The 19,760-nt window shown below is 33.8% G+C and overlaps 2 protein-coding genes across 8 annotated transcripts in view; one reads left to right on the plus strand and one right to left on the minus strand.

Annotated features, from left to right (window-relative positions):
• The window catches only part of LOC108914875 (E3 ubiquitin-protein ligase RNF19A), a 115,996-nt gene extending 96,830 nt beyond the window's left edge, over positions 1-19,166 (plus strand). For all 7 annotated transcript variants that reach the window (XM_018720805.1, XM_018720820.1, XM_018720799.2 and 4 more), the window contains 2 exons: positions 16,901-17,359; positions 18,450-19,166. In XM_018720805.1, the coding sequence (XP_018576321.1) occupies positions 16,901-17,359; positions 18,450-18,893 (903 nt within the window). In that variant the 3' untranslated portion in view covers positions 18,894-19,166. The remainder of the gene's footprint in view (positions 1-16,900; positions 17,360-18,449) is intronic.
• On the minus strand, positions 8,510-12,594 carry LOC108914917. Its single transcript, XM_018720837.2, has 4 exons — positions 12,164-12,594; positions 10,937-11,063; positions 10,079-10,175; positions 8,510-10,023 (listed from the first exon to the last, which is right to left on the minus strand). The coding sequence occupies exons 1-4, from the start codon at positions 12,367-12,369 to the stop codon at positions 9,197-9,199; spliced, it is 1,257 nt and encodes a 418-aa protein (XP_018576353.1). The 5' UTR covers positions 12,370-12,594; the 3' UTR covers positions 8,510-9,196.
• Positions 19,167-19,760: the final 594 nt, after the last annotated feature.

The raw sequence follows: 19,760 nt of genomic DNA on the forward strand, positions 1-19,760 counted from the left end.
AAAAAAAAAGATTTCTGCTATATCATAAATGAATGTAGGTAGGTACTATTGGGTGTAAATTTTATGGCGGTCAGTTTTTAATAATAATACTTTCCTAAATATTTATTGAAAAGTGATATAGAGCATACATCCTAAACAGGATTTTTTTTACTTGGAGAACCTACAGATATCGGCATTTTTTGGACAAAATTTAGTATACCCTTTGAAAAATACAGTGAAAAATATCAAATGCTTTATTTCGCAAGTCATCATATGAAATATCTATCATAATAAAGAAATTACATTTTTCCACGGTCGGGAGTAGAAATCAGTTTCTATGACATCAAAATTAAAACAGAAGTAGTCGATTATTCCCAAGGGAGTATAATGCTCCCAAGGGAGTTTACATTATGGAGAATGTTTTTCATGCAAAAAAAGATAACAATTGAAATTATTTATTGACATTTAAATTAAATGTTACATTTGTACAATTTTCAAAATTAATAATAGAAGGAATATTGCTTTCGCTTACATTTACAGTTTTTGTGATTGCGCTAGTAGTGGTACCTACTAAAACCAGATTAGCAATTTTGGTCTTATTTTCAATGGAGTTCTCGACATAACCCTCAGCGACTGTCGTTGATTTCCAACCAGCATGACGCTTTATTGTCGTGATATCCACACCAGCATCTGCCAGTAATGTCGCTGAAGATCTTCGTAAGCAGTGACCAGTATAACATGCAGCATCAGGTAATTTTAAATACGAAGCTACTACACTCGGAATTTTTCCCATGGTATTCTTGCCAACTGGCTGCGAACTACATTTTCCTGCTTTGTAGTACAAAAAAAGGCGCTTATGCTTGACGTGGGGAGGACGAAGGGACAGGTATTTTCGAAACAATTCAAGCATATTTCCCACATCGGTAACCACAAAGGTTCGTGGAATCTTTGTCTTAGTGTTTGGAATTTTTACAATCAAGGAAGAGCCTACATCCTCAATATCATCTACAGTTAAATTGACTAGTTCATCAGTTCGACAAGCTCCGGCAATCCCCAGAATTAATCCAACCTATAAAAAATCAAAATACTTAATAATTGAAATACCTAACAACAAAAGTAATCTTACCTTAATCATTAAGAATTCTTTGTCATCTGCACTTGATAGAAAACGGTCGATTTCACCCTTTGTCAATATTTTCGATTTTTTCGCTTGATATCCGTCACCGGTTCTTTTCAAAAATGCGATCAGCTTGGGGAATTTGCTTATATCTATGTTGTCGTAAATTATCAAGCATGACTTAACCATAGAATATTGCGCCCATAATGTGGAAGACTTGTAATTCTTTGCATTTTCACTGAAGTATGCCAACAAAACATTCTCGCTGTATACTTGAACATTTTTCTCGGCGCACCACTTTTTGAACCGATTGTAGGCTATATCGTATAAAGATCTTGACTTCGTAGGCAGCAAATTGCTTATTGCAATATTTGCAGCCTCCACAATCTCTTCCGACTCACAATTATTCATTGTGCACTAAACAAACTTTAAACTAAACCAAACTAGCACCTTAATTTGACAATTCTTTTTGTTTGTTTATTTTGTAGTTATGACAATAACTCAACGACTACTAAATAAATGCTCAAATCCGAATACAATAATTCTGGTGCTACTTACTTCATAATGACAAAATATGTGTTTTTAAGTTAATGAGACCGTGGAAAAAATAGTATATACCATTCGGGAGAGATGCTATTTTGTCCTCGGTGCATTGTAGCCCTCGGGCTTCAAATTGCACCTCTGCCAAAATAACGCATTTCTCTCCCTTATAGTATAATGTACTATTTTAACTAACATTTTCCTATATACATCCACTAATTACTACTACTACTTTACTAAAAAATAATTATGAAAAATTCCGAGACGAAATTCGTCTGGGTAGCCTATAAGAAATAAGAATAGCATCAATTATGATGACTAATACAACACAACTGTCATAATTGAAGATTTGACCTTCAGGTCTTTGCCGAAATTGACCCGCAAATGCAAGAAACTGTGGATGTAGTATATTTATTTTGAAATATGATACGTCAAAAAAACAGTAAAAAAGTATAATTTATTCTACAAAACTGTGGTACTTAATATTTTCTAGAATTTCATTTAATATTTCTTTATAATAAAATTGAACCACTTTAGGTGATGGTAGTGGAATTTGATCAAAAGCTTTTGAAGTCATTGCAACATGTATATTTATATGTATATTTTTATGAATTGATGATCTCTGATCTGATCTGATCTGATCTTTTTCGCTAATAAAAAAAAATATCAACTTGGATTTTTTACTCATCACATCATAGGTCAAAAGTTAAATAAGTACTTGAAAACGTTTAATATAAATGCTTATTTCACTAACTAGTCAATGCTATAAAGATAGAATTTTTATTTTATGTTATTACTGTCGATCATTTTACTCACAATTCTGGAATATATTAAAGTACAGGACTACCCTTTTATTTGAAGAGTTACACATAATTAACAGTTGAGTTAACAGTACTTATCTGCTCACTTTCAATATGAGAATGTTAAGTAGAATATACAAAAGGAAATACACCGTAATATTTGTATATCCCCCGAATTTTATCTGCAATTTCATGGAAAAAGGGCGCATTGATCACTTTTTCAAATCTTACAATTTTGGTTGTACCTGTTCATTCTGGAGGTGTCTGTGTTACAGGAAAAGGTTGTACCCATATTTACTTAGACGAAAAATGATCATAAGAGTAATTGCTTCGAAATATTGTTTTTTTTATGGTTATAAAAATGTTTAATTGTTTTTTTTTATGGTTATAAAAATGTTTAAACACCGATAATTCATACTTTGGTACATGGTTAGACGCCCTTTTTCCATGAAACCCTCGATATATTTGTGATTATTTCAATGGCCCATAATTATCTCCTTAGATAGGGTAATCTCCCCTATATTTACCAGGAATATAGGAAACGAGGGTGAGGTGATATATCATTCTATAGCTTTTTACAATTTGTATTTAGCGATAAGACGTTACAGTAGGGTTACACTGACAAAGATATATTTAACTTAGAGTGAGGTGCATCCAGAGAAGCCCCAAAGACGAGTCACTAGACAGTGTCGTGCAAAAAGGCGTGTGAAAGAAGTTGTATGGCTATGTAAAGGCTTTAATTTTAGGTACCAGTGAAATTTCAGGAGAAACATTACAAACTAGGCGAACCTGACACGCTTCGCAATGGCTATTTCCCGAATTTTGCAATTTTCCGGGCAACTTTTCAAATTTAACTAAAACTAAAACTTTATTCGGACTATTACGAACATTAAAAAAGAAACAAATTAGACAAATCGGTCCAGCCGTTCTCAAGTGATACGCTTACCAAGTAACAGCTTTTAATATTTATTTATTTATGGATATGTATTTGTAGATAAGTTTAGAAGGGTTGAAATAGTCTGGGAGAATCCGAAAAATTCGGATTTTACAACGTAAGTATAAGTGATTAAAAAGGCATAATTGGTTCTAATTTAGATTTTTTTTCTTTTTTATAAAATGCCTATATAATTTTAGTACAATTCTAAATTCTCGTCACTTTTTGTATGCCCTAGTCATTGCTGCCAGTTTCTTAAAAGCAAGTTACACTGTTTATAAATAACCTTAAATATGTCAAACTTCAACTAGTGATAGTTGACGTAGATGTTAATTGAACACCACAGAGCCTTCATAAAAGATTACAAGCCACGTGACTAGTAATTTTGTTTGGAACAGTGATTTTATTTCTTTCATGTTGCAATTAAATTTCGGTAGAATTAAAAATTATTAATACAATAAAGTCAAGATTACATTAAAATACAACATTCTATTTCACTGGCTGTCATTGCATGCATTGGTGTAATTTTTCAAAAGATGGAACGAGACAAATAATTTTTTTTCTTTATTTATTGTGTATTTTGCCATCTGTGAATAAAATTTTAAAAAATTATGAAACAAACGCTTGCGTTAAAAGAATCAATCAAGGTCTATTTTTTATAAAATTAGTTTTGTCTAACCAAAAATCACACACTGAAAAAAGCAGACGTTTACAAAATACAAAAGATCCACGCTCTACATGTTGCGTACTTCTCAAAAAATTGTCTACGTTTCGAAAATCAATCTGTTTTCGTCTTCTAAACTGATAATAACTTTTCGTTTTTAATTATTTAAATGTGTTTCTTTTTGGCTGTTTCTATAGTTAGCATGCGATGTTTAGTCTGTTATTACTTATTTCATCTTTTATTATTTGTAACTTACAGTCACAGTAATTTGAAATACATCTTTCACCATTCAAAAAAATAATCGCCTTTTAATTTTCTTTTAACCGTACCGAAAGAGAAATAAAACATTTTCGGTCATCCTTGGGAAAACAATATAATTCAATCGAAGTTTCTACTTTGAGAAATTGTTAAAAAAAAATTAAGAAAGTACCTAGAATTATAGTCTTCAGACCTGTATATGGGTTATAGTTAAATAAATATGGGAACAAGTTTTTCAAATATTTCAATGCCGAGTTGCTGTGTCAGCGACCGAACCTGGTACATACCGTCAACGTCTTAGTTCTTCAATTGATATCGGAAAGACTATACTAAAGTTACAAATTCTTGTACAATCAATTAATTAGTTTTCACACAAAAGAATCGAAAGAAACTTTTTTTTTGCTTTCAAAATTTATCAAAAAATAGAAAACAGTAAAAAAGTCAGGGTGTCCAACACTGGCGGCACTTGACTTTCATACCAGAGATGGCGGAAAAATTTAGGTATAAAGTATCGAAAAAAAAAACAATAATTGGGTAGTTTTATTTTAACTGCTATTGAAATATGGGGACAATGTGCTCAACAATATTTTTTTGTAGTTACAAGTCCATTCGTCTGCCTTTGTGCGTAATAAACTTTTCAATTACTTTTTTATTAAAGTTTGGTATTTCTGGCACCACTGATTTTTCAATACATAGCACCGTATTTACGCTTGTGAGACCTATAGGCAGGAATTTGGGATTTGGGTTAAGGGATTGAAAATAACATTATTTTTTATGCGCCTCTTTCAAGATTTTCTCTCGAATTTATTAAATAGTTTTTTTTTATTAGTTTTGTTTTCAACGGAACAGTTTAAACATTGCAAAGAAAATTAAATTTTATCTTCTCTAGGAACAAAAATTTACAAATTAACAAAAATTAGTGAATATTTTTCCCACTAATTTAATTATAAAGTGTAGTGCATAATAATTAATTTTAGTACTAAAGTAATAATACTTTTGATTGATTACTTATTGATTAATTAATTGATACTTAAAAAAAGTTTTTATATTTGAATTTAAATTATAATTAATCTATATAATTTGGTAAAATTTTGGTTACAAATTATTTAACACTTATTATTACATAATTTAAAATAATGCTTTTCGAGATTTCTTGTCAGCAAAATCAGTAGAAAAATGTTTTCAAATTGATATAGGTGTAAAATTGGTGGGGTCTATAGGCAGTGCCTAGTCTGCCTGTGCCTAAATACGGCGCTGATTGCAAGTACTGTCTTTACAATCTAATTTAAACTTTTAGTCTTTTAAAAAATACTCAAGAAACAATACGTAGCTTACAAAATTTTACACCACACGTATAAAGAAACTACGTTTAATAAGAAAAAAAGTAGAAAGCAGCTATCATTTGATTACTAGCGGATTAAATATAGCCCAAACTTCGTCTTTCACTGCTGCGCGACTGGGACCATGACCACCACTGTAAACACTTTATAGATTTAGGGGCGAGCTACGAGAGCTCATGTATTTGGTGTTTTTCAAATGAATTTTTGCAAGTACATTTAAACTGACTGCTCATTACAAATTTAACATTTCCTTTTTATGTTTTTGTTTATGTTAAATTTATATTATGTTAAGTTATGTTTTATGTTTTTTTATGTTTTTTATGTTTCATAAGACTAATGTCTATTAATTTAATTATGTAATTATCTAGATGACATTGTAAATTTTAAAATAAATTTTTTTACTGCGAAAATTTCTGGAGTGGGAGGCGGCGCCCAAAGCCCCCTGCACCAGCCGTCACTGGTATCAAAAGTATGCCGTACCCCTAGCACAATTTTTTATTCGCACCGCTGTATCACCAGAATCCCAGAACAACCGTGACCTGCAGAGGAACGGGGCGTGCAAAATGCAAGCAGCATTTCATAATGAACGAGGACGACCGATGTGGCGAGAGCAACCAACCCCATCCTCCCTCCGTATCAAGATCGATAAGTTTGCTGAAAAAAAAGTAGTACACCGGCATCTAAAAATTTTATCTTCGGGACTAACCGAGGTAAAACGTGACCCAATTCGGCGGCTAGTACATAAAGCGCTATTTTTGTCGTAAAGTAAATCAACTTTGCTACATTGCGCGGGGCCGGGTGTTTGATCGCTGGTGCGGTGGGTGAAAATTTAATGATGCGGACTTGTTATTGCAACTCAACTAGTGCCTCCCGTCGCGTCGCCCCCAACGACATAAAAAATGCGGGACGTACGATGCGAGGATAAATTGCGGCGGCAACGCGAAATATTTAATTGAACGGAAGCACTTGGCATTCCTGGCAAAAAAACTAAATATGGACCCGTTGGAAGCGTTTACATCGCCATTATCTGTCGAAACGGCAAAAATTTTCAAATAAACTTTTTTAGGCATATTCTCAGCTTAATTTTTGAGGGGATATTTACATAAACAATTAGAAGTAAAATAAAAAACAATCGAAAAATTATTGTCATTAAATGTAAATGTAAATTTTTTAAAATTAAATAAGACTCGAAGACTAAGAAAATATATAAAATTTCCATAATTTTTCGTTTTCATGATAAACGTTTATAGCAGATTTTAATATACAGGGTGTCCTAGAAAACAGTGGTCATACAGCAACCACAGATTACTCAGAAAGACAATTGAACTTAAGGTTACTTACGCTTCGTTTTAAAGTTATGAGTGTTAAAGTTTTACTTTTGAAGTGTTTTTTCATTAATATCTAATTCAAATTTGGCGGGAGGCAATAAAAATCATCTTCAATTTCTTTCCTTTCTACAGTGGCGTACAGGGAGATATCCGTACGAGGTACATCGCTCCCTTTTTGAAAATAATTTTCCTGCCTATTTATCTTTTAAGGAAAACTACTACATTTCTGATTCCGATTAGGTTCGCTTTGAAAAAAAAATTGAGGAAACATTTTTTTTTGTGAGGAATCAACAGATAATTCAGTAATTTTGCTGAAGAGACCCACAGACGGGGAAAATATTTAAAAAAATACGGAAAGCGCATGTCCCCTGGTACGCCACTGATGTAATGAATGAGATATTTGAAAACAATTTGTATTACCGCGTCCATATAATTTTACAAATAAATAAATAAAGTAAAACACCCTGTAACTTTTAAACGAAACATGGTTAGATTAAATTGTCTTCAATCCAATTGTTTTTACTTGAGAAATCTATGCTCATTGTATTATCACCGTTTTCTGGAAGTATAATATTAAGATTTACATAAAATGTATTTCGTCATTTTTTGATTTTTGATTAGAACTATAAACACACAATCGGTTTTATGACCCCTACCGACATAAACAATTCTAGTTTAAGATTCATCGATGTAGTAATATTTGCTTTGGCGTTTCGTTGGCACTGTCAAAATAATAACATAATAAGATTTGACAAAATGGTACAATGGTAAACGGTATAATGCAAAATATACAGTCAATTAATATTTTCTGCGAATAGCAATATATTTTTTCTGGGGTTGTTCACTTTCAAATTTGGACAAAAAATTAAAGGCGCTAAAGGTTCGAACCGTCGACTTTCTTTTTACTGGACTGGAACCAAAAATTATAAAACTAATTTCAACAGAATTTGTATTACTTATCGTCTTTAGTTTGTTTCTGAATATCAATGTTTTTTTATTAAATGATATTTATTTGCTAATATAAAAAAGTTCTATCTTTTTGAGATATCGATTCCAACACCGTCGTGGTGTGTGAAAAGCTAAAGGGAACCCGCAACCGAACAATAGACCCCCCATTTTCTTTCCGCCTTCACGTGAAATGTGAAACAGAAAAAAGTGACAAGGCTGCTTTGTCGTAAGCCATTTATTTTAAGTGAATGGCTCGCGGCTCTGGATACTGATGGAAATATATTTGTATAGGCGCCAAATGGCATTTTTCTTTCATAATAGATATAGATATGCCAAAAAGCGGCCTATTTTAAATCCCTTTTCCAAGTCTGTTTGCGTATATTCGTAAACTAAAGAAGCAGAAGTGAGCAACAATTTTGTATTTAAATAAGTATGAAAGGTTTATATCAAGAAAATGTGATACAATAGATTATTTCTGTAGGAATTACAAATTTGAACTAACTAATCAAACATGTTTTCTCACACTTCATTTTTTTTACGTTAGGAGTAATATTGCGTTCTGTTGTGGGATTAAAAAGAAACTATTTAATAAAACGTGACTTTTAATCTCAACTAATCATCATTAAGAATAAATAGGACAAAGTAATAAATGTCGATTGAATCCTACTGGCTACATATCTTTGCTTGCTTTATAATGGAATAAATACACCTTCATCTAAACGCTATAATTGAACCATTTTTTTAAAACTTATTGGCACGGAACACAGTGTCAAACTTGCGCACGAAAATATTGTGTATAACTTTAAGCGAAGAATTTTCTTATATATACGTATAATTTCATAATAGATCACAAGTTTTTGCACTCCAAAGTGAAACTCCAGTGGCCGGGAAACTGTGTTAGGATAAAAAAAGCTTGCTAAATCGGCGGCCCATATATCAACAGCTTGAATGGCGACACGGCGCCGAGATTCGCCCATTTGTAATCATACTGATATGTGGAAACGAGCACGGCATATCAAAGATGTGTCTGAGTATATATTTCTATAACATACTATTTTTAACTTGAATGCAAATTTTAGTATCTTTATTTCTGATTTGTTTCTATTTATTTATGTATATCTTCCCAATTGTTGACCAGGAAGTGTTAAAGACGATTCTACTGGTGATATAAAGGCCAGTGTTGAAAGAAAATCAGTTGCAATCTATTATGACGAATGTAAAGCTCTTAATAATAAATCGTGTTTTTTTCCGCACAGCAAATATCACTTGAAAACTTAATTTGTTTCACTTAAACTTGAGCTTGTCCCGCCAGGTCCGCGTTCAGCAAACCATCGGCGTACAGGTCCTGCAGCAACACCAACAGCCTTTCCTCCATTTGAGCATTGCCCAGTGCCAGGTCGACGGATCCAATGCAGAGTAACAGTGCTAGCAGTTGCGACCTCTTGTAGTCTTCGGCTAGCCTTTTCCTGTCGTACCCCAGTTCGCTTTCGATGTCCAGACCTAGTTTTCTACAGGTGGATGTAAGACAGTCCCAGTACCCATCGAGCAAGGAGTCGGTGTGCAGTCTTCTTAGTTCAGCTGGTACGCTACTGATAAGCAGAAGTGCCAGGTCGTTGGTTGGTCGACTGTACGTCACCATTTGCCAGTCCAATATGGAACAGACGCAAGATTCCTCGTCTTCGCGGAACATCAGATTGTTGCACCAGAAGTCGGTATGGGTGATTAGAGCCATGGGTTCTTCAGGTGCCAGCAGGTTCTCGATTATCTCTTTGGTGTGAGGTCTGAGATCGTTGAGGGCCGCAAGGACGCTTTCCAAGCCGGGTCTTCTTTCTAAGAACTGGGACAGTTGGGGTAGTCCTCTCTCGACCAGTTGCTGGTAAGAGTCCGATGCCCTCGTTGTTTGGAAGAGGAAGGGGTACCTTTCCGACAGGGATTTTCCCTCTTTGACTTTAAGAGATAGGGAAAGGGCGTGCAATTGGGCGATTGCCTCCACGGCGGCCGTAGTTTGACGCAGGGTGAGTCCGTGGGAAAAATCGGCGCTGTTGTAGCCCTGGGGTTTGATGTTCTCTAAGACTAGGACGGATTCGGGTGGGCTCGGTTCGGGGTCGTTGGTGCCTGGAAAGAAGAAAACCCAGTGATTTTCCGGATACGTACGTACGTATTGACTTACCTGCAGAGTAGTGTGCGTAGTAGCATTTGGGAATGGGTAAACGAATGTCGCTGCTTTTAGGTACAGTTTCTTTGAAGGCTTCCAAATCGGGGACAACCTGTAAATTCAATTTTTTAAGATATCTGAGTCGTCACAAATTTAACAACGAATTAAGGTCGTTTAAAGGTTTAAAGGTTGCAACAATTAAAAATCATGTGTATAACATGCAGTTTCGAGTTTCTTTCCAATAATTAAAGAGACCACTTTGAAATCTTCTACGTTATTCGATATTCTTTTATGTTTTCAGAATGTAAATTATTGTACAATGTGCTTATTTACTTGAGAATTATATAAAGCACGATGGAAATGCATTTAAAATAATAATTGATATATAACATTGTGTGTATAACTAACTACTCACTCTTATCAGCAGTAGCAGTGTTAAATAAATATTTACATTTGAAGAATATGTACTTAAAATATGCAGCTAAAAATAATTTAGAGAAACAAGGGGAGTTAAATATAATGCTTAATTTTTTAGTGCAGCCAACCAATCAAGTAATTGCCATAACGGAAGCTTAGTCATCCAGCGTCTATAGAATTATTCAATTGTTGCTTTCATTAGGTTAAAATTGATGTTGGACGTATCATCAGTAATAATCATATTTGTAATAACAGAGGTAGTTCCGCGTAAAACCGTATAAAATTTAACTGTAATTTAAACTGTAAAAATAAGATTGACATCACAGTGATTTTAGAAATGACGGATTTGTTCGAAAGGAGTAGAATATAACTAACAAATACTTTACTTTTAGTGTTTCTTTATTGCCTAAATTTACCTGTGGAAACAGAGCGTGGACTAATAAAAACTTAACTTACTTGCGTGTAAAATTTAATCTCCCGTAAATCAAACTGTGCCTCGGTCACGAAGTACCTGCTAAATGGGTCTTGAGGTAGTAATTTTATTATGAAACTCAGGCTGTGAGTCACCCCGTCTGGTTCTTCCCTGAAAATTAGACGTATTATGTGGTAAAATGTGAAAATAATGGAAGGAAGTTGGTTTATTGAATTTACACTGTTTCTTCAAATGCAGAAAATAAAATTTTATTAGCCATAGTTTTGCGGGTTCGCTTATGCAGATTGTACTGTCCACATTCCTGTGGTAAATCCTTGAATGTTTTTAAATGTGGTCAGAAAACTGTTCTTGTGTGTATTGTATTTGTGACTGCTCCTAGGTTTTAATTTATGGTTTTCTCTTATTTTGGTGAAGGAAGTAATGACGTTATTAACCAGAATTTGACGGATAAATTAGAAAGATATGTAAAAAACAGTGTGGCCAGTTTGAAGGCTGAACGCCTTCGCAACATTTATTAACTATTTGATTTGAGCAACTTAGTGCCGAGATGTAGGAAGGAAAGAACTGTATTTTGGGTCATGACAACATTTTAATTCTTCAGATCGAGGCCTAATGTAATAGTTTATAAAAAAAATGGGAAAAAGCTCTAAAGCTACTTTTTTTACTAAATTTGTTGTCTAGTTATATTAAGACCTGAAGAATAAGGATTTTTTAATTTTTCTTACATTTTTTTGTGTAGCTTTTGACATTGAAAATGCATAAATGCCAAACTATTTGTATGTGATCAACTCCTTTCCTTATTTCTTGTATTTAGTAAAAGTTCATAAAAATGTCTGGATAAAGAGAACACACTATCTAATGTTAGTAATCTAGTTATCTAGTGTTAGTAATATATTCAGAAAAAAGTAGGTTTTAACTGATAAACAAATTATATAGTTTATTCATGTTTAGTCGTTGATTATCTCTCATATGACAACAATGCAGCAGTATTTCCATTTAATTACGTGTTGACGATTTCCTGTTTACTAGTAAAATATTCAATAGAAAAACAAACAATGGCAAATGTAAGATAAGAAATTTAAATCATTTGGCTTCATTTTATTGTACCACAATCGAGGGGGACCAAGAGCTCCGACAATTCTGATATTTTACGATGAAAACAGTATAAATTCCTATTAAAAAGACTTAAAAATACGTTTGTTTGTAAAGGAAGAATACTTTTGTTTCATTTCAAACATACAAACTTGTACCTCAAGCAGTATTTGACGGCTACAGCAAGGATATCGCTGAGGACGCTCTCCCCCGACTCGCAGCCCGGTCTCACAGTAAAATCCAGTACGGTGATCATCGCGGGGTCGGGCAGCTCCTTGTGGTGTTCCTTCAGCACCGCCTGGAGCCATTCTTCGGTCACGGGCCAGTCCGCGCCGCTAGTGGACTCCTCCTCGCTTTCCGACATCGCGTTCCACTGAGAACTTTCGTCAATAATCTGTACCGGCCATCGTTTCGATCGCGAGACGCGTTTTCAGCACGACGGGACGGCACTCACTGGCGTTCGACGATTGAACGAACCGGTAGAGTGCGAGCGTAAGATTCCTGTCCGACGCCACCGAAATCCGGGAAGCGACAGGAGTTGGTTGTGGCAGCAGGATCGGCGGCAGGACGATTCGTATTGCATGCGCCGAGTCTATGGTACGAGTAAAGGGTGTGGTGGTGGTGGAGGCTTCCTCGACTTGCTGTCGTAGTCGTGGAGGGAGGACGCAGTCTGGTGTGTGCCCGGAAAATTCCGAGCGCTTCTCAATTAGTCCAGTCGATAAAATCGGTTTCCTACTTTGTACCGACGTCGTTTAAAGTTAGGCATTTTCTCCTGTTTTTACAAATTCAACGAGGAGGGATGGTGAACAGTCGCAAATTATCAGTATAACGATACATGGAGTTTTTAAAGATCCAGTGTTGTTAATTCATACATAACTCTTATTTCTCATAAGTTTATACACTACTATATATACTTATACTAGTCGCACTACTTATAAAACAATCAAAACGACATCGATATTACGATATTCCAAAACTAATGTGAAATGTGAAACGCCTCCCCCCCCCCCCCCCCATCAGCGGAAATATATGCGATAGAGATAAGTTTGCACATATGCGTATGTAAGAGAAGGATAAACTAGGCGTCTATGAAGTTCTATTGCAGCGGTGCCATTTGTGTAGAAATTTTCTTCAGTAGTTAAAGTGTTTATTATTTTATTGCATGTTATGTAATAAAATAATAGAATTACAATTACAACAAATTAAGCAAGGAACTTAATGAACGATAAATCTAGTAGTTTCTAACTAAATATGTGGGTTTAGGAATAGATTCATCTGCGTATAAGTTGTTACGATGTCAATTGGAACCTGTAAATCTTAAAGCACAGGACCGTATACACTTCTCCTGAAATTTCTCCCTATGCTTTGACCATGATGTGTCACGTAATTTATACTCGAATAGCAATTCGGCGAGTCCGGTATTGGTAAACTAGTCCGCCTGATGTAGAATTGACGCGGCGCGCTGATCATCAAAGCAAACCTGTAATGGTCCACTAGGTCGTAAATAATTTTTTTGTATGGTACACGGGTTCACTTAGCTTTGCCAGTGCAATGCAGAGCATTGCTTGTCGGGGTATGTTGTGGGTATTATACGTATTATTATTTATTAGTTGATATTATTATTTGTTCATATCGTAACTAGTAAAGGATTATAGTTATTAAAATAAATGTTATCTAGTAATTTAGCGTGGCTCTCTGAAGATTCTTTGAACCGCAGGATAACGAAATAACTCGGGAAAATCCCCAAATAGTGGAACCGGTTTTTATCGAAAGCATCGAAACAAACTCAAGAGTTTAAAAACAAAGATTTACACGTACAAAGTCAACGTATTATCAGAGAACACTATACCAACGTTCTCTGGTATTATATTAAATATATATGAATGTTTGACAATTGAAGATAGTGAACAATGTGATAAAAAAGTTAGGAAACGGATTAATGAATGAAGATAACAAAAACGACAATTTATCGCGTAATTAAAGAAAGAAACGGAAAAATACAAAATTAAAGAAAATTGACGATTTTACCATGTATTGCGGCGCACAATTTTATAATATGTATAAAGAAAATAAAGTTCCTACTTTAAACATGATTCGAGATAAATTAAGCGATTATCCTGATTATAATTATAAATCTTTATACATTTTACGACATGCTTTATTACAATGCGATTTTAAACATAAAAAACTCGTATGGTAATTATATGGTAATATAGCTCGGAATATAGTATATCTAGACGAGACAGGGCTAAATTTTTCTGGACGTTTATGGATTCCGTAGAATTTATGAGATTATGAGTTAAATGTTTTTATGCAGTTCCAATTGAGATCGTAACAACTATACCAAGTCGTACTGTATTCGATTGTGTAAACATTAATGTGCCAATTTATGCATTTTCCTGCAGGTGCCCCCAAAAATCTTTTAAATTTATCGGTTTCTGTATTACCTAACTCATGTTACATAAGTTTTATAAAATAAATAACTACCGTGTAACATACCTATTTAAAAATTTCTTCAGAAATTAAGAAATCTTACACAAAAATTGTATAATTGGAACGTAAGTGTCAAAACCTTTATAATGATTTTTGATTCATTAACTGATTCAATTTTGAGCAACAATATTGTTTTGTAGATGCGATACTTCTTTACAATTGAAATGTTTGAATGAGACAAAATGTGTACTCTAACATATGTAAAAAGTCTGACCGGAATCCGAACAAATCGGAATCCGAACAAATAAGTTGCCATTTTGAAAAAAAAAAATTAACGGTTTTTAACTCAAAAAGTGTTTTTCGGCAATATTTTTTTAAATTTTTTATTGCATGTTGTTGATTTTTTAGAGATTTATGTCCCATTGTGCCCACATTCAAAACACATACCTTAGTAGCAAAGCAGTAAATCGCATCAAAAGAGAATTGTAGATCATCCCTTACATGTGGTTATGTGGTTATGAGGATTGTAATAATAGATATTATTTGACTTTAAAAATTAAAATAAAAATATGTAACAAAAAAGGCAATAATCTAATAATTTCATTTCTCGGTAGAAGCAGCTGGATGTCTTCGATAATTGAAGGAAGTGGATGAAAACTTTTGTTGTCAGATTGTTCTATCAAAATAGACAATTTTTCTTTTGCAAAACATATCTTGAAATAATTTGTCTACGTAAAATATCAGTTAAAACCATCTTTGAGAATTTCAGTAAAATAGAGACTGAATAAATATTTTAAAATATTTACCAATATCACCTTTTTTATATTTTTTATAATGTTGTACCGAGTGTTATGCGTTATTTTTAATTCACAACCACATATTGTTTATTATAACAAATGCTTGCTGTATGTTTCGTTTATATTTATAGCAAAGTAAATAAAAAATACATTATCTTTTACCTATTTTAATTTTCTAAGGCAGTATAAAAAAATTGGAAAGCCATCATTCATATCCTTTTTTTATTTCTAAACTGAAATTGTGTATGAAACTTTTTTTATTTTCAAATGTAATCATCACGATTAACTGTCCGTGTATATCAGAAATTTTTAGCTATCTTTAATTTTCTCATCCCTGTCGGTCCGGATGAGGGCGATTTGCGCGATCCCTTCCGTTCTCTCGTCGGAGGCAATCCCGTTTCCAGGAATCGATAGATTCTGTGTCCATATGATCACGATCAGCGTCATCATCGTTAGGGATGCGGTCGTCAAAGCAGCGGGCCCTCTTTGGGCCCTTTCAAGTAACGTCGGATTAATTGCAATTAAATTGCCCCGTAAAGGGTATCCATCCGCTCGACCCGACGAGACGGATATGTGTTAGGGTCAGTTAACATTTCCAATGATGAAGGCGTTGCTTGATGGTTCGTGCGATAATGTCGGGATTTGTCGAAACTGACTCAATTTTCCAAATGAAGCACTTTCGTTATAATTACAAATAAAATTAACCAAATATAGTGTTGAAAAGTTACAGGCTTCAAAGATTGTTTTTGTTTAATTTTTCAGCTATATCAATGAAGGGAGTTTTTGGTATAGCCTGGTACTTGCACCAGTGGCGTTCGTGCGAGAATACCATAAACTTTTCTAATAAAATAAAAATTGTACCCCACTGACTTTTTTCCGTTTTGATATTTTTTTAGAAATCCGCGAATATCAATTCTGAATGAAATTGGTCTCTTCAATTTTTTTCGTAGGATGCACCGTTTTTGAGGAAAAAACTAAAACATATTTTATTGTAGGTTTTGTTAATCTTCTATTTAAAGGTGCAAGTAGAAATATTGGGGTCACCCTAAAAAATACACATTTATCCCTTCAAAGCGTTTTTCAACTTTTGAGTCAATATCTTTAAAACTGAAATAATTAATAAAAATAAGTAAATTATAATTTAAACACTATCTCGGAAACGAAGCATATTTCGCAGTTATTTACAAACACCCTGTATATAGCTTTAATAAAAAAACTATCTACTTTATAGAGAGGTATGCACAGTTGTGTTTTTATCGTGAAAGAATGCGATCCCGAAATTGATTCAAACAAACAATAAAAAAGGTTTAAGTTTTCTACTATTTCTGAAATAACTTCACAGTATTGCCGAAGATATTCCTAATTTCCAAAAATTTTTCAAAAATGAATCCAAATTATAGTTAAAGCAACACCGAATTGGAACCAAGTTGTTTGCCTCAACTCATAAAAAAACTACTGAAAATAGCTGAACATGCTACTCGCTGGACATATCTTATATGTCCCTAAGTACTTTCTTGTTACCACATTCAGTAATACTGACACTGATTTGTTGCTATTATTGTCTGCGATAATCTTATGAAATAATTTATTTGACAGTAGAAAAAAATTTTGATAGTTGTGATCAGTTTTGATGAATATATTACAATCGCCTTTTCTTTTTTCCAGGTTGTGATCTCTCCTATATTGGCTGGCTTGGCCGTAGGAATAGGTGTTCCTATTCTCTTATTTTACGTCTATGGAGTAGTCCCCGTCTCCTTGTGCCGCTCAGGAGGCTGTGGGGGTTCCTCTGCTTCTGAAGATTCCAACATTGTCACGTCAAGAGCCGCAGACACCACTTCCATAGACGCAGTAAGCACAAAAGGTCCTAATCCGTCTATCGGAGAAGCGAGTATATCAATGGCCAGTGGCAGTCAAGTGTTGAGGGAGATGGATAGGGAATCCGCAAGCACAGTGGCTTTAGCCGGTAGCGTTGGTCACGCCGGACAGAGGTTGGAAGTTCAGGCCGATCTGGTATCTGCACAGAGATTCAGTCTCAGTAGTTTGACAGAATCGGTCAATGCTAGTATAGCTGACGATGCTGGGGCAAGTGTTAGAGCTCTAGCAGGGTCCATGCTGAATTATAAGGTAAATATAATGGTTTTCCATTTTTGTGCATGTTTGACACTGTTAAATATTACAGTTGGAAGATGCTTACAAACTTGAAGATGAGTTTGAAGAGTAAATGAATCGAGATGCAAATTATGATTTTTGCAAATAGAATAATTTCTTTTTTAATTCATACACTGACTTACCACATTAATATGATGAAAACCTTTTTGGAACCGCTGATTTCACAGATATCTCTGTTTGCAAATGTTGGTGCATGCTTATTTGAAAATTGCTGTACATAAACATACGAGGGTAATTCACAATTTTCATCAGTAGCTCCATATGTTACCACCTTGTCTATTAATTTATTGTTACTGTAATGATGGACCATTTTAGAATGTTCAGTTGCGTTTATTAATACACACACCATAGGCACACTTCTATTTCACACAAAAAAAGTAAAAGTAAGGAAAAATTACAAAATATAACTACGCTAAAACATTTGTTTACTAATAATTTTCATAATAAAGCTACGTGATTCGCTAATGAAAATGAAATAAAATAATTATTGTCTAAAATTGAACTAGCAATCTTTCTGCTTGCTAAAAAAAAAATATGACACATCCACAACTATATACCTATTTTTATGTAGTATATAAGTTGGAGATGACTCCAGAGGTTCCCAATAAGTTTTAACAATTTTCTTTTTTATGAATCTATTATTTTTTGATATATTTAGAAATGCACCTGTGTTGTTGAAATATTTTTCTAATTCAAACTACATATATTGTTTAGAATACTTTTGCCCGATTACATGACTACAAATTCATATAGCCACATACAGTTCCTACAATATTTGTTCAGATAGAATTCCAAGAATACCCCTGCGTCACTTTCTTGGAATTAACTGCATTCGACGCACGAGGTAGAAAAACATTCTATATTAACAAATATTCTATGGCCTGTATCTCATAAATTCTTCACACTTCTTAAGTAGATTCCGAACTCAATGTATAACGATTGAGTACTACTTTGCACAATGGGTAACTTAGTGTTATATTTTTAACTGATTTATGTATTTAATGCGATTACGAAAATATACATTTTCAGTATTGTAACTTTCCAGGCTCCTGGAAGTGACTCGTGCAGTTGCGTTACAACCGAAGATTGCACATCAGAGAGAGTCCGTTTTGACGATTACGTGAGCTTCATCACTTCGTCTCAGGCGGAGAAAACGAGCATCGGCAGCAGCTGTAGTTTCCGTGCCAGATGTGCTACGAAACCAACACTTTCTAAGAGCGAACGCGTATGCGACACCCTCAGTAACGATAGTATTTATATTGACATAGATGAGAAGCCCCGTAAATATTCCTCCCAAGCAGCAATCCTGCGCAGCCAATTCTTTCATTCCATTAACGATGGAAAACCAACAACAAAGAGTTTAGATGATAAGACTATTATTGAAGTTTCGAACGAAACCTTGGATAAGCAGTCGCAGCCACTCATTACCGAATCTTCTCAACCCATAAAGTTATCAGCTTCTTTAAACTTTGAAAATTCAAAATTATAGTTACCCAATACTGGAGCACTTTTCGTGAAAGACTGATGTGCATAAAATATTATTTATTTTATATGTATATTTAAAACTCGGCTTAAAACTATATATGTATGTTGTAAGTTTAAAATATTGTTTATCAATATTTTTTATATTGTCCCTTTTCAGCATTTCATTTCCTTCATTCTAATTTTAATGTTCATAGAAAAACAGTTTCCTTTACTTTTCAGATTATTTTAAAGTGAATATTTTTTTAAATGTAACTTTAACCAAACATTATATTCGATTTAAAAATAAATTATTGTCTATAATTAACCTCTGTTGTAATATTCGTGAAGATAGTTTTTTTTAGGTCTGTCCTGTTTTATATTGTATGTACTTTGACAAGAATTAAACTAATCGTGTTTTCTTACATTCTTACAGGTATTTATTTGGCACTAATTTAGAAAAGTAAATTGGGTTCACACAGTGATAGTACTTTTTTTAATTGCTGGAGGAGGCAGGAGTAACAAACTTTTTTTAAATTTTTTAGGTGGAAGTAAAAATAATTTTTTGAACGTTCGCTCCCCATTAGTTTTGTGAGAAGTTGTTTAACTTTTCGCTTCTACATTGTATGCCTCTTTTCCATATTTTTGTGTCTTTGTTCATTCAAATGTCAAAAGTAAACTGTTATGGTATTGCGTCATTGTCATAACTGTGGTCGTAACCTGAAATAAAATACAAAGAATGCTGTAATAAATGTCGACATATACACCCAAGGTTTAGAAATCATTGAAAACCAAAAAAGAAGCAGTAATATACAGGGTGTTGCAAATTAGTAGATCAAGCAGTTAACCACATTCTTTGGACTGAAATAATGGGACTTTTCTTATCGGAGCCCCA

Source organism: Anoplophora glabripennis, unplaced genomic scaffold (genome assembly GCF_000390285.2).
Source record: "Anoplophora glabripennis isolate ALB-LARVAE unplaced genomic scaffold, Agla_2.0 scaffold19, whole genome shotgun sequence".
Classification (NCBI taxonomy): Eukaryota; Metazoa; Arthropoda; class Insecta; order Coleoptera; family Cerambycidae; genus Anoplophora; species Anoplophora glabripennis.